The sequence below is a fragment of the Falco biarmicus genome, chromosome 9 (assembly GCF_023638135.1).
Source record: "Falco biarmicus isolate bFalBia1 chromosome 9, bFalBia1.pri, whole genome shotgun sequence".
NCBI classification, from domain to species: Eukaryota; Metazoa; Chordata; class Aves; order Falconiformes; family Falconidae; genus Falco; species Falco biarmicus.
In genome coordinates this window covers 20997149-21012212 of record NC_079296.1, presented here as the reverse complement: position 1 = coordinate 21012212, position 15064 = coordinate 20997149, and the positions used below count along the sequence as shown (strand labels likewise).

At 38.5% G+C, this 15064-nt stretch overlaps 1 protein-coding gene across 2 annotated transcripts in view; it reads right to left on the bottom strand.

Annotated features, from left to right (window-relative positions):
* The window catches only part of ABLIM1 (actin binding LIM protein 1), a 143657-nt gene that overhangs the window by 90310 nt on the left and 38283 nt on the right, over positions 1-15064 (bottom strand). For both annotated transcript variants that reach the window (XM_056351185.1, XM_056351186.1), the window contains exons 3-4: positions 5175-5358; positions 2553-2662 (exon numbers count right to left, since the gene is read on the bottom strand). In XM_056351185.1, the coding sequence (XP_056207160.1) occupies positions 2553-2662; positions 5175-5358 (294 nt within the window). The remainder of the gene's footprint in view (positions 1-2552; positions 2663-5174; positions 5359-15064) is intronic.

Here is a 15064-nt window from a genome sequence, read left to right as displayed (position 1 = left end):
AATTATTCAGTATTTTTCCTCCTGATTTTCCTTGGTGTGCATTATAAATGAGTGTAACAATATTCAGGTTCATGTTATTCAAGATATTAACCCCTGTATTTAGAGACTTTCGATTTTCCTTGAAATCATCAATGCTGTCAAATAAGCCTGTGAAGTAACAGATCTCAGAAAATGGCATGAATGCAGACATTCTAGTGGATAGAAGGCTTCCTTTCACATTACATAAACCAATTCAAACCTGATACACTTTCAGTCAATTGAATTTCCTCACTTCCAATTTCCTTTACTTTAAGGATAAGCCTCCTCTAATAACCTACTTGGAAGCAATCAGGGGAAACTGACAGCAATATAGGATGTAGAAGAGGTGCGTAGTATGAATGTGCATCTCTTCTAAAAGAAGTTGTGTTAAAAAATGCATCCTTTCAAATAAGGGCAATGCATTAGAAAAATCTAGTGTGTCTGCTTACATGTCTTTCCTGCTGGCTGAAACAATCTGGAACAGTTCACGCTAATTAAAATTTACTCTTCAGTGTCAGCAAGAAAGACTTCTCCATACCTAAGTCAATTTTTGCACAAAGCTAAAGCAGCAGCTGGCAAATCTTTGAAGACAGAGGATGGTTCATTAGTATTAATTGAGTTTTTTTTTTTTTTTATTGAGTTTTTCTGAAGCTATAAACACATGGTGGTTTCACTTTTGTCCTGTTTTGGAGAGTTTTGCTCTGAAATGACCAGAAACTCTACACTATATCTTTCTACAAGTCTTTGTTCATAAAAGAACAAGATGCACAGTGGCAGGTACTTGAAGATTTTGAAGTAGTGCACTCTAAGCTGTCAAGAGCAGGAGCTCTCTTGCTGTGTGTACTAATAAAGCAGTCTGGTCAGCAGGACCCAATTGTGATTAAAAAAAAAAAAAAATCAATCACATCTTAAGTAGGAGGAAAGATTGTTTTACAATCCTTGCTACCTATGTCTTCAGTATGGAAACCAAGAAGCAACTTGAGCAGAGACTTGGGGCTGTCAGGAAGTGACTCTCCAGCTCCTTCACCTGCTATCAGACAACTGGAACCTATCATTTGCTAGGAGACGTTTTGGCACCTGGAGTCATGTATCTGGGAAGCAGCCACACTGCTGGATAAGCGTGTCACCTTCTATAAACCAGATGTAGTGTGACCCAGATACTTCTATTATTGAACACTAGCTGTTTGCGAACCACTGCTGTGACACATTTAGAAAAACCTCAGTACTATCCAAGATCCCTATGCCTTGCTGTTCCTTGCCAATTATGCCTCCTAAATATCAGTAACTCAAATACAACTTGGACACCATTCCTTTGTCTCAAAAGGACTGTGGGTGTTTGAAGTTCCTCGCACATTTCTTTGTTGGTTTGTAAATCTTGTAAGGCTTTTTTCAGGTTCCTAAACTCTTCCTTATCTGATTAGGCCTATGCATTTTCAGCTCCCAATCTACAGTTACACTGGAAAAGTATCACTTGACAGAAAGGCATGATAACAACAACAACAAAAAAAAGTCTCTCATTTTCCATTTTACTAAGTGTCTGATTACATATTCTCAGGCGAATCAGATAACCTGAGATTCACCTGACTCATCCACTGAGCACAAATATTATCCTGCTTTGCTTTTACATTGCACTTTGTAATCCTAGGATCTCAAAGCCAAGTACCAGTACAAAATGCAGAGTGTCTCCCTGAAGGAAACCAACATTGGTGGAAAACTGCCTAGTGTCACAAGGAAATCTGCAGCCTTTTTGGATTATACAACTGTATTGGGTAAGTCACTACAGCTTGGAGTGCTGAATACAATCCAGCAGTCAGAGAAAGAATCAGAAATCCCCAAAGACTTACAAAAGTAACTACCAGAGGCAGAGATTAATATCAGTAATTTACAAATTATCTTTTAAAAGCATTAAAACCCAACAGCAAACCAAGTTAACTTCCCTCCCAAACTTTCTTCATTTCCTCTCTTTCCCCTCTACTTGCTTTCTCTCTTTTTTACAATGGTTTCTTGAGGTTCTAATCACAGTATCATTGCAGTAGCAGTCTACTGGAATCATAATCCTGGTGATAGTCCTTTTAAAGGCTAATTTAATTAAATCAAAGTTAAATAGTAGAAGAAAATTAATTTCCTTTGACTTTGTCCTCTTTTGAATAGTTAAACCTGTGCAATTATACATGAAAAAAAACCAGAATCTATCAACTCTGAAACCTCAGATTTCATCAATTAGATATTTTTCCAGTGCCTGTAAAAGAAAAATCAGCCATTTAAAAAATCCAGTCATTGGGGAAAAGTCATTTTGAAAATATCTTACACATATTGAAATGTGTAAGTGTCTTCCCACCTGTAGTACCAGGCACTTTTGGGGGGGGGTAGGAAAAGAAAAAGAAAAAAGATGGTTCACAGAGATAGTTTACATTTCTAAAGGTGAAAAAAAAACCAAAAACAACAAATATGAATGATTGTATTAAGTTCATTTCAACCAAATGTTGACGAGCCTGGGAAAGTGAGAGGCTTCAGCCGGAAGATGGCATACTTACTGCTCGAGGCAGACAGTTCTTTTGGACTGGAGGACATTGGCTGAGCACACATCTGACAGAGACAGTCCCTTCCATTAAAGGTAACCCGATCGCCCGGTGGAAATGGACGCCTGGAAAGTTAAAGAGAAAAGTGTGTTTTAGCAAAGGTTACGCCAGAAATTTTCCTCTGTTCCATATATCTTAAGTTTGCTGCCTTCCCCCAGTGCAATCAATATTTTACAGAAACGGAGGTCAAATTGTTTCTGCAATGTGGCCTTGGCAAAGCCAGGCACTGCAAGAAATACAATCTGTAGATGCAAACAGAGCAGAGGTTAGACTTGTATTTTGGTTTAAAAAAGTTATCAAGCACACTTCATCTAAAGAGGAGACGACAGTGAAATCTGCTTAGACACAACAGCTACATTTGTGATGGTCTCAGCATGATGTTGTGGACAGCAAATGGTACAAAAGAGAACTCAAAAGGAAGAACTGGAATTGGTCTTGAGGCTAGTGAAGAAATGTGGAGCTAGTCACGCATAAATACACTAATATCATCTGTATTCAGCAATGATATGTATTACAGCAGATGTAGTCATTTGCAAAAAAATATCAAATGTTACCCACATTCACTCTTTGAAGATTTACAATAGGTATCTACATTACAGAAACACTACTGTAATTGCTAACTGTGCAGATGGTGTTAGGAGAAATGTAAAGGCTATGGAAGTTTGATATTATTTGCTGATCCAAATAAAATGTTAAGAATGTGTGTTAGGCAGAAGTTGACATTGCTGTTAACTCTTATTTGGTGTATGAAACAGAGGACGAACAACATTTTGTATGAGGATTTCACTAAAATAAGAAGGTTCAGCAAATCCAAATCTTTAGTAAGCAGCTTTAGCTGCTGAGTACAGACCCCCCACACCACACCTCACTCCAAAACTGTGCTTAACAAATGAACATCTGCTTGTTTCCACAAAACGTTTAAGGCATTGTTCTAGTTTCCTTTCCATTGCCATTCCTAACTGGGCCATATATAAACCAGCAGCAACACTGCATTCCATTAATCTACTCCAGTAACTCCTATTTTGTTCATTCAACATAAAAAGATTGATGTAAATCAACGTACAGAAAACTGATGCATGTTTCATACTGTATCATCTACTTTCACACTGTCCTTGGGAAATAAAACTGAAACATACACATCATATGATTACCAATATGCAGTAAATTCACACACTACTTAAAACCAAATGGAAGACCAATCAAAATACTTTCATTAGAAAAGATCTTAAAAAGCGTACCAGGCTCTAGGACAAAGTACTTGGACTACTCATCAGAGACAGCTATGAAAGGTTAGGGTAACACCTTGCAAGTCTGTCAGACACATCATATGATGGAATCTCCAACAAGGTACTGTCTCAGAACGTACATTCTTGCCTTTCTTGTTTATGTCATCCTCCTTTATTAAGTTTCAGACAATTCGACTGCTGCCAGGTTCTGACTTCTGGGGAACTCTACTGTCCTACTTCTCTTCCAGACTACAAAGGAACAGGTCCCATTCTTTTGGGTTCTCCCTTTCTATGAAATCTACCTACATCTCTAACTGCGTACCTCAGACATTACACTGAAACTTAAGAAAACTTTCTTTTTACTTCCAGGGCTCAGAACTCTAGAAATGAACCACTTGATGCTCATCTTAATTCTAACTTAGTTAAGTTGTAGAATCATTATATCACTTCCACTTTATGTCTAGAAGATTATTTTTACTACTATAAAAATGTACCACTCCTATGAAGACCTGCAGAAGCTTTATTTCCCCTAGCATATCCAAAATGTTATACTGATCACCATAGCAGTAACGTATCTGCTAAGACAGCCTAAATTCTAGCATAGTCTCAGTGCTAGAGCCAGCCAGTAAAGAACAGTATGTGCAGGGTCTTTGCATCAAGTTTAAGCTGTAAAGCTCAACTGAGATTTTCAAGTATAGAACTGTGCAAATGAATGGGCTATGAGAGCATGTGGAAGTTTTGCCCAGTAGTCTAAATTGTGTATTAATACCTTAGTGAGAGTTTAAACAAAAATAAGTTTAAATGCCACCTTTTGTCCCGTCCACACAGTCTTAGCTAACTTCTTTTTATTTCGTGTAAAACTGAAGACTGGTTCTCTTACTGGGCACAGAAACAGTATTTGGGAAGAAGAGGAGGATCACAGTTTCCGAAAGCCATGTCTTCTTACATGATGTGAAAATAAGTCTCCAGTATATTTTCAATTTTTCAGCTGTCCTTATAGCCGAAATGACTATTGTAGCATCCTGAATTTTGCTTTATCTCATTTCTCCCATTAAGCTGGGCTGATCACCTGAACTCAACTCAACCCATGTCCATTATCTCAATATGTAAGCCTGGTACTTAATCCTTTCATCTGTGACAGTAGCTTTCTGCAACAGGGAACTATATGTAACAGACAAGCTGTTACTGAGTGGTATTTTGAAGACCCTCAAAGTCAGACTTGCAGCAGATATTTTCCAACCAAATGCTCCCCAAAGAGAAATGTCTTGAGTTTTGTATCTCAGGGTGACACCTTTCTCCCTGTTTTCCTTGTAGTGGGTTCACACCATGGTAATTGAAAGGGATAACTTACTTGCAAACAGTACAGGCAAAGCAGCTTGGATGGTAAGTTTTTCCCAGAGCTGTCACTACTTCTCCTTCCACGAACTCCCCACAACCATTGCAGCGGGTACCATACATGCGCTGGTAATCCAAGGTGCAAAGATATTCCCCATTCTTAATGAAAAAGCCTCCTTGTGCCAAGTCACAGCCACACACTGAAAGAAAAAACAAAACACACAAATATATTGGAAAAATATACCTGCTAAGGATGTCAGCAACAGTCGATGCTGCTGACAAATTGGAGGACCCTGGTGGTCTTTCTCCCTTCTATCAGACTTCTACTTTCTCCTCCTGTTACTACATGCCTGGACATCCCAGAAGATGGTTGGTATTCTCTGGCTACAAGACAGCTTGTAATAAAGACCTTCTTTAGAGCAATCTTACATCATCATAGCTTTCATGTACTTGGTCCTTGCCAAGACCTTGGTTACCTCACATCATCCTGTTAATCACGTTATCAGAGTTATCTGTACCAATGCAAACTTGCTTTCCCTTCTGGGACTGAAGATGAGCAGAAGAAGATAAATGATTCCATAAACAGGACAGATTTTGTTATTTTATGCACCAGCATACATTTTTCCTGCAACCATGTGCTTTAAAAAGCTTTCAAGGTGCTGATTCTTTATGAAACAATGAATATTTTACGTATGTTGTATGGTTTTGATTAACTCCTCCAGTTCCCAGATCACACTGACCTGCTTCACCATTGCTGCAGCAATACTTTTTGTTTTGCTTTAAAAAGTATCACCTTTGAAATGTTCAGGGTGATTTTACAGTATTAATTTAGACATAAATACTGGGAGTAAGTGGCAGTGAAGAGACAATCAAGCATTAAAAATCTAGCTACACCTCCACCATATACACTTCATGATATATACAGTCAAACTATAAAACAGTATATCGGACACTGAATAAAGCCAATAGGACAAGTATTCCCCACCTGTGTTCTGAACAAATTAATGCCCTAAGAACTGCTATTACCCTTGAGTGCCTGATCTGCATTGGTCTTGTGTTAGTCTTTTATATACTATACTCCCTGTACATCATGGATTAGATAAACAACTCTAATATTTGGATATAGACTTGTGGCCACATACAACCTTATTGCGGAAAAATAATTGTATCAGTAAGAGGGTGAAGAATCCGTCAAGGATTTCAGTGATTTGGCATTTTTCCACAATGCTTATTCACCCAAACCGAAACACATTACAATCAGGTGCTTGTTCTGCTTTAAGAAAGAGAGACAGGAGACAGAAAGCAATCCATCCTGTTAACAGCCAAATCCTATGAAGAGAAAATGCCATGGGAGATAGGAGACTGAATTTCGCACTTGAGCTTTAGCTTGGGTTGAACAAAGGACTTAAACCTACCTATTTAACATCCCACAGTAGCACCAAAAATATTACTTGCTTCATGCAAGCTTTAAAAGTTCCTCTTTATTCTCAGTGAGAAAGCATAAATAGGGGCTGCTAGATGAATTCTTAGACAAATATATATATATGGGTGCTCCCAGGCATTTTGGTTTCAGCCACTCCTGCTCCTCTGTATATTGCTCCGTGTAATTCATTATGAGAAACTACTCTTCACAGCAGCCCAGGATGCTAGCTTAACTCTCACTCTGCAAGTAATTCCATCTCATCACTCTTCATAACATTCAAGTACGTTCGGATCAAATATCAGAAATATCATATAACATAAATTCTGATTATTAAGAAAAAAATGTAAGCAGTATTCTAGGTCCCTGCAGTTACAAAGTCCTTGAAAAATGACAATATGAAATGCAGGAAGATTATCAGAGGAACTGGGTTCAATTCATCCTTCTGCCACAAATTCCAAGCATGATATTGTGCACACCATTCGTTCTCTCCCCTGTTATAATGGGGTAATATCTTATTAACTACCTGCCTTGAAAATTAAAATTACAAGGTGTTTGGGGCAGGGATTGCAAATTCTGTTTGCCTGTTGCCAAGCTCCAAAGGTCTAATGACTATTACTGTAACAATAATTAATAGAGTAACAATAAACAGAATGATTAAAATGCAGCTTAGAATTAAAGCAGTATACTAGCATTTTTCCAGTCTCACATTTCTGCATAGAACAGTGTTAATATACCATGTGCAAACAAACTACATTTCATGGCGGCATTAAATCCACAAGCAACCAAAACTCAATTATCAGTGACTTAAGAGAATTACAGAGAACTATTGTTAAGCTCTATTATAATGCTTTAAAATGCTCCAAGCTGGTTTTCAGGTACACCTCCAAAAAAACAGCCCTCTTTCATTCCTCCGTTTTGTTTTCTTCTACTGATCTCCATTTTGTTTAAAATATTATTTTCAAACTACTGGTATAATACCATGCAACCACTAAGGCAGAAAATACTGGTGACCTCTACACCACATCACCTTAGACCCTTCCTGAGTCGGGAACCATCTCATCATTTTCCACTGGTGGTTCAGAGGTGAAACCTAAGCCCACTTGCAATAGCTTTGCTTTTCTAAGTTACCTTTGGTGGAGCCTTACAATTCCTTACAGTTAAGTCACGGAGTAACCGAGAATTCTACTTCAGTGTCTAAAAGTTGTTAGGGATTACTTCAGCGCTGAGACTGTTAGATCCTGTAGTTACAGTGTATGAACCGGAGTATTGTCATGGAGTGGTCAATACTAGATGCTTCAGAAGCTGCTAAACTTCATAACGAGCTATGGAATACTCATGTGTCTATGCAATTTCTTAAATTACAGTTTGTCATTTAGCTTGTAGCTTTGACATCCAGGTCTAGATAAATTTCAGCTTCAAGCTGAAAGCACTTGGCATGCTTCTGGTTCTGCATCAGAAGCTGCATATATGAACTCTCTGGCTCTTTACTATGGTCCCCAGTTCTACCAATGAGTCACCTTTTCAAAAACGTGTTTAGTCATTACGGCCCTCTTTACCTGCCTGGGCAATGGGCCTAATAAGGTAGAATGATGAGAATTAACTTTCAATGCAACCACTATACTAGCTTCTTCTGAAAATCCAGCTTAATCCAGTACTGTACAGAGGTCTGTGGCAGATCATTGCTTGCAAAAACCACTACAAACTTTGAAAGAAAGGGTCCACACACTCACAATTATTAAGCTTTATCCCTTTTGCATGGCCACAGGAATTGAAGCCTAACAATGAAAATGGGGTATAAAATTACTTGGCAAGTCTTTTAAAGAATGTAATTACTATTATTAAAAAGAAGATCCCTCTACTGCCCTTTTCTTTATCAAGTCCCCTTTCTTATTCTTTTTGTCAATAACTCAGAGTGAGTTAAATTCTCTCGTGCTGGCAATCATGAATTCAGACACAAGCAGAACTGCTTCTGATGTGAACCACCAGCAGATTCATCATCTTTGGCATACTCACAGCAGGAAGCACACACCAATCTGCAAGAATTAAAGACAAGTCCTGGCAACCTCACATTACAACGGATTTTTGCAGTCAATTTAGTACATGTGTTCCTATCACTAATCACAGCTTTAAGCTACATGGGCAAAATAAGGGTCACCCAGACTGTTAACACCCATGGTTGGAAAAATGCTGTTCCAGTCGGCTGCTTTCACTTTGAGTCAGAGATCAAAATCAGAAAGGATGAACATGACTGTATCCACACTTGGTGTACAATGCCATGTGCAAACAAGGAAGGGATTTTAACAGCTTTTTTTCCCCTCCTTTTTTGCAACTGTGCATAAGTCGTGGATATGACAACAAATTCCCTCAAGTTTAAACATATTGCCTTAGCACAGATATTTATGACCACTGTAGAAATACCACAGAAAAAGATGGATGAATTTTGATTATTTTTATTATAAAGCTAGACCAGCTGTGATAACTACATATGTACAATAAATCCTAATAGGGCGATCTAGGCAATTGCTGCAATACAAGTATCATGTCATCAAAGAAAAATTAATACCAAAATGATGACAGTTTATAGGAAACATCAATTTGTGTTCTGTTTTTTCCTATACTGCTGGGGAAAACAACTTTGAAAGAATTACTTTGTGGAGCCAATAGCAATGCAAAAACCATGTTTGAGAATGCAAAAAGCAAGAGGTATTCTGTAAACATACATCACATGGAAATAGTTCTACAGGAGAATAACATTTCCTCAAGACTCTTCCTGCTCAATAGGATGGAAGAGATTGTTTTACATGACCAGAACTTCTGCAACAGGAGACACTGGGGAGCATTTCTATTCCCTGAGGTACCACAAGTGTAGGGACAAAAAAAAAAAAAAAATTAAAAAATCAGCTTTTTTCTTTAAATGAAAAAAGAAAACCATAATCTTCAACAGCTCCTGAAAGAACTCAGCTTTTTTCTCAGTCTGTATATCAAAGAATTTCATATTCCAAACAGACGATCCCGCCTATCTTGTGAATGGAATAACCTGGAATAGCGTTCTGCCTCCCACTGCATGGAAAACACCAACCTGCTAGCTTTTTCTCTCTTGAACTCCTCTCTGGAGCTACTGTTATGCAACCTTGGAACACAAAAAGATCAGAGATACTGTCGATGCTGCTGTCAGCTCTCAAAGCTACAAGGTCTGTGTATGCAAGCCTGGGCTATTATGACAAAATACAGATGCTCAAGAGCTACCCAGTTGCCTGTGATCTCCAAGGCACCAGGACTATTCTTAAGCTAAGTCACTTCCAAGCTTTAACAGAGACGATGAAAATGAAGAGGTCAGATTTTTTCAAAATGGAAGAGGATTTGATCCTACTGAGCATTATGTAGGATTTCCATAGGGTTATTGTCAGTGAGCTGAAAAAACAGGCCCTTAGTAAAATAACTCAACGTTGATGTTAAGTAAAAATGACTTCAACACTGAAGAAACAAAACCACACAAGCAAACTCTATGACTACAGCATATCACTTTGCAGACGTGAATGCTATTCATTAAGAGAAGTCTAATGATCTGCTTTGTCACCATGCATTAAATAAGGTGCAAATTCAATTTCCTGTTGGGGTTTTATTTCTTTCTTGTATTTTTAAGTTTCATAGAATAATGGGGCTGTTCTCAAGCAGGATAATATTCATCTAACGTTTATTCCTTAGGACATAATGGACTTCTTGTTTGAAGGCAGAAAGGAATTTGGCAATGTTTCAGTTTATCACCTACATCTAAACAAATATACAGGAAAAATCTGGGTTGGTTTTTTGTTGGGTGTTTTTTTTGCCTTAGAGCTTAACAAATCCTGTATTGATGACAGCAAGGTTCACGTTCTCATTAAAGTTTAAAGTTTCCACATTTCAAATAAACTAAGTCTTTCTCTGCCTTTGTTTTATTCCTCTTCTCAACACTTTTATTGAAGGAATAAGTTAATGAATGAATGAATGACAAAGTATCATCAGAAAACCCCATGAGAATGGTAAATCTCAGAAACCATGCTGCAGTGCTATCATTGCAGAAAGATGGTGCACAAGGCACCATTAAGAAATAGCATACAGCTTTTTGCCAAAGCTGTAACTGAGATCCTAGTAACTGTTACATTCCTGTTACTGGAGGGGGTTTTTTGCCATACACTGATGAGACTATGCATTTTGATCCAAGCTGTTTGGAACGGTGTCCAGCATTCCCAGTGGCTTTGGAATCTCTTCTCTTTTCAACAGACTGACTTCAGAAACAACCCTGGGAAGTCAAAAGAGCTTTATGTACATGGAACAAATACAGGTGATGTTAAAATCTGCTTCATTATCTAGTCACCAGCTGGAAGAAAGGTCTAGCAGCTAAAATACCTCCTGAGCAAAAGATGAGACTGCATTTCTCCCCTTCTCTTAAACTGGTCTGGGATCCCCATGAGAAGCATTCCTTGGCCTCCAGCCAGGCCCTTCTCCTCTTCCCTTGAAAAACCTTGACTGTCCATTTCAAACATCCTGCCTGCAAGACTATGAGTGCCACTGTCATTATGACATGTAATTCTCAGTGGGATACTTGAGCAAAACCTCCAAACATTTAGTGCAAGCATTCACTCAACTGAAATCCCTAGTGATGACCGAGTTCTGGATAAGCTCAGAGTTTTGCCTTAACTTCCCAATCAATGCCATGACACTGCCTTTAGTCCTGCAAGGTCAGCTTGCTTTGGTTTTCTCCTCAATACTGGAGATACAAACAATACTGCACAGGAAAACTTCCATGTCCACACCTGACATGCATTTCAGTCTTTCCAGCAATCTAACAGACAATAGCTAATACCTGAGCTTAAATAGCAAGCAAACAACAGCTGTATCCAATGTAGCAATGTGACAGCTTCCCAGCTGAAACATCCATGAAGGTATTCAAGAATCATTCAACCATTTAAAACACCTTTCACATTAAGCCAAGCAATAGGTGGAGATCAAAGTCATTTATGAGTCTGTGGGAAATGAACCTTGAAGAAAATGCAATTAGTGGAAAAATATCAAAGTTTAGCCTGGGATAGCTTGGATGTAATTATCAAGATGAGAGATCTCTCTAAAAAAGACTATAAATAAGCAAACCAAGGGTTTAAGAATAGAACAAACCCAAACCTTACCTAAGCCAGACAAAGGAAGGATTGACAACAAACTTAAGCAACCTTCCATATTCTCGTAAGGATGCTCTGCCCCACTCATCAAGCACCTGTAAAGCATCCTGCTGACCCTCTACTTTCAAAAGGGATCCAGTAGCTTGTTAAAATCTGACATGACATCTGTCAGCATTCATCAAGATCAGCCAAGTAGTGCAATTAATTTCATTTCCTGTCAAGTGCTTGGTCACTGAAAGAGACCTCAGGCTCAAATGAACGAAGATCATGTCACTAATAACATTAAAACTCCAAGAGCAAAACAAGGATCCATTTCAGAATGGGATGAAACTGCTTGGGATTTTTTTCCTGTAAACACCTAAACCAAAAATTAACAATTCAGTGTTTTATATGAAAATTGAAAAAATAATTTGGAAAAAAAGGCCTGAATACAATAGGACATTGCTACTGAAAACAAATGGAAGGGCAGAAAAGGGTCAGAGGATCCGAGAACAGTGTGAGGTAGAACTATAAGTATAGTCTGAGCCCTACTATCAAAGTTCACAGTCACATCACTCACCGTTGCTTCTTCAGCAGGGAGCAAGGGATCCCTCAAGGAATTCTCACAGAGACTGTTTTCCACAAGTGTGGAGGATGACTGGTAGCTTTCACTGCCAACACATTGGATATAGTTTAAAATCTGCTGCAGTCCTGAAACAGCCCATTGCTATCCCAAAGGCTACATCCCAAATTGCACTAATGAGACAGAGCTCTCCCTGCTGCTTACAGGTTATGGGAGGGTTACGGTTGTTCTGCAGGAAAACAGCCTATCTGAGAGCAAACTTCCCAGGCCCTTACCTGAACCTGAAATGAAATACACATAAAAATCGCTGCAAGAAAAAGAACAGCCTTCCAGACACAGCAGCTGAGAAATGCAGATACAGAAATGGCAGTTACTCTCCCAGCTGCCACTGAGGCTTGTTTTCCTACCAAGCTACCTGAATGCATGAATTCACAACTGAATCCCATTTCCTGTCATGGCAGAGATTTTAACCTCCGTTAGCTTCCCAGGAAGGGCAGAATCCATTGCTCCCTGGATTTTCTAAACTGTTCAAACTTGATTGCTGCCTTAAACATGTTCTTGCTGGCCCTCATGAGGTCCACCTGTGCATACAGATAAACACTATGCCCCCCTTTTTGCTTTTTCACTTGATTTGTTTACTAATCTCTTCAGCAACAAGTACTTCTCTTCCATTGTCACCCTTAAAACCTCTTCCTTACTCCCTTCCATGGGACCTTCTACCATGGATGAAGGATGCATAGTTGCAGTCCTTCAAGATCTTGAGTCAGATTCCCAAAGTCCTGAATTGACCATCCAAACCAGGATACTGTAACACTTCTGTCCTTTTTATTTGTATTCTGCTGTTAGAGCTTTTCAGGCTCATATTTTTTCAATGTTTTACATTTTAATGACTAGAAATGCCCTTTTCGTTAAATGAAAGCTGAGACACTCAGGTTTAGGAAAAAAATGAAAATACAAACACCTGAGAAAAATCAAAAGACTTGATGATGTTAAGGGCTGTTTCAATAACCAAGCTGAAAAGGGAGTTCACAAGCTGGCAAGCAGAACCATCGTGTACTGAAAGAGAATTATAAGCCTGGAGAGCTTTTAGATAAAGAAGGCTCTTTGGTTCAGTGATCCAGAGCTTCAAGGGACCTTGTATAATTTCCAGATGCTCAGAAAGGAGCACATTCTATCCACCAGTTATGTTACCGTGTCCACAGATCCATCTTTGTTTCAGAAATATTTGTGGAAATGCAGAGGTCTTTTCAAACACTACACTGGATATCTACTACAAGAATGTCCTCATATTTAAACTTTACATCCACTGACACCAAACTATTAATAGCACTAACTACCCAGCAGCCAGTTAACAGCCTCCTCCTGCCACCATCGAAGGAATCTGATGACAGATCAAAGGTCAAAGAACTAGTGATTTAAAACACATTCCAGCCTGTTGATACAGTGTCTGCTTACATGACCCTAACTTCTGCCCAGTCCTTCAAGGGAGGAAGATCCAGTTCAAAGTCAAAGATTAGCGAGCATCTCAAAATCTAAACTTAGGAACCCTCCCCCTTCCATGTCAAGCTCACTGAACTACAGTTAATGTAGCCTCACAAAAGTTACCGCATAAAAGAAACAGACTTGTGCCTGGAACCTAAACATATCACAGAGGATTCTGGAAATACCTATAGATGGGGGCGTTCCTAAACAAGCTTGAAAGGCATCGAACTCAAAAGAGGAAAACTAGCACATTTGTTCCACAATTAAGAAACTGCTTTATGCTGATTTATAACAATGTTTTAATGTAAGTTAAACATTTATTCTCTGTGGGATACTCCAGGTTTGTGGAATGTTTCCTGTATGCCAATACTTGGCTTTGCCTTATAATTAGCAAGACTATTAGCTGGTAATTGCCTTTTGGTATCTGGTATCACTATAGCATGTAAAACATTCATACACAGTAAAACATTTCCACCTGACATAGCCTAATAAAATTACAGACATTTATACCACATAGTGAGGACTAGAAAACTTTAGGACACCATCCATATTCTCATGGTAGGACTGTTATTTATGAGATTTTTTTTTATTTTAGTTTAGGCTACCATATGGATGCTAACTACGTTTTCCAATTTATATTCAACATCAAGAACAGGGACATTGAATCTTTGAAATACTCCTACTACAAATACTACTTTACCGTCTTAAAATAATGCAACCAATCTCTACATGTACCAAAATCAAGCTATGTAAACTTTTACATTGTTACTATGAAACTCAAAGCTTGTTCTGTTAAGCAATACACTGCATTGAAACCAGCATTTCCCTCTAACCCAGAAGATGATTCACAGGCTTAATAATAAAATCTTATTACAGCAATTTTGCTAGCCTCAAAGTTTCCTCTCCTAGTACATGCAGCAGGGTAAAACGAACTTTAATCAACTGAAAATGATGGGAAATTATCATTTGTATCAGATCACAATTTAAATAGAGATTTTAAAACCTCTGCTCATGCACATCATAATTCAGGGCCTGATCCCGCATACATTTGCATACATAACAGACACTGCAATCTTCGTTTTCCCAGATAAGTTATTCATGTACATAGAGGCTTACAAGAAAAACTTTTTATTTCTTTATAAGCTACTAATGAATTCTTGTTAATGTTAATGCTTATTAAAGACAAAAAGTAAACCAATGAGGTCTCCATCTCAGCCTGTTCTCCCTCCAACGTACTCCTCTAACCCCCTCTCCTCTCAGCCTGCTGCTTCCATTGCCTGGTAACC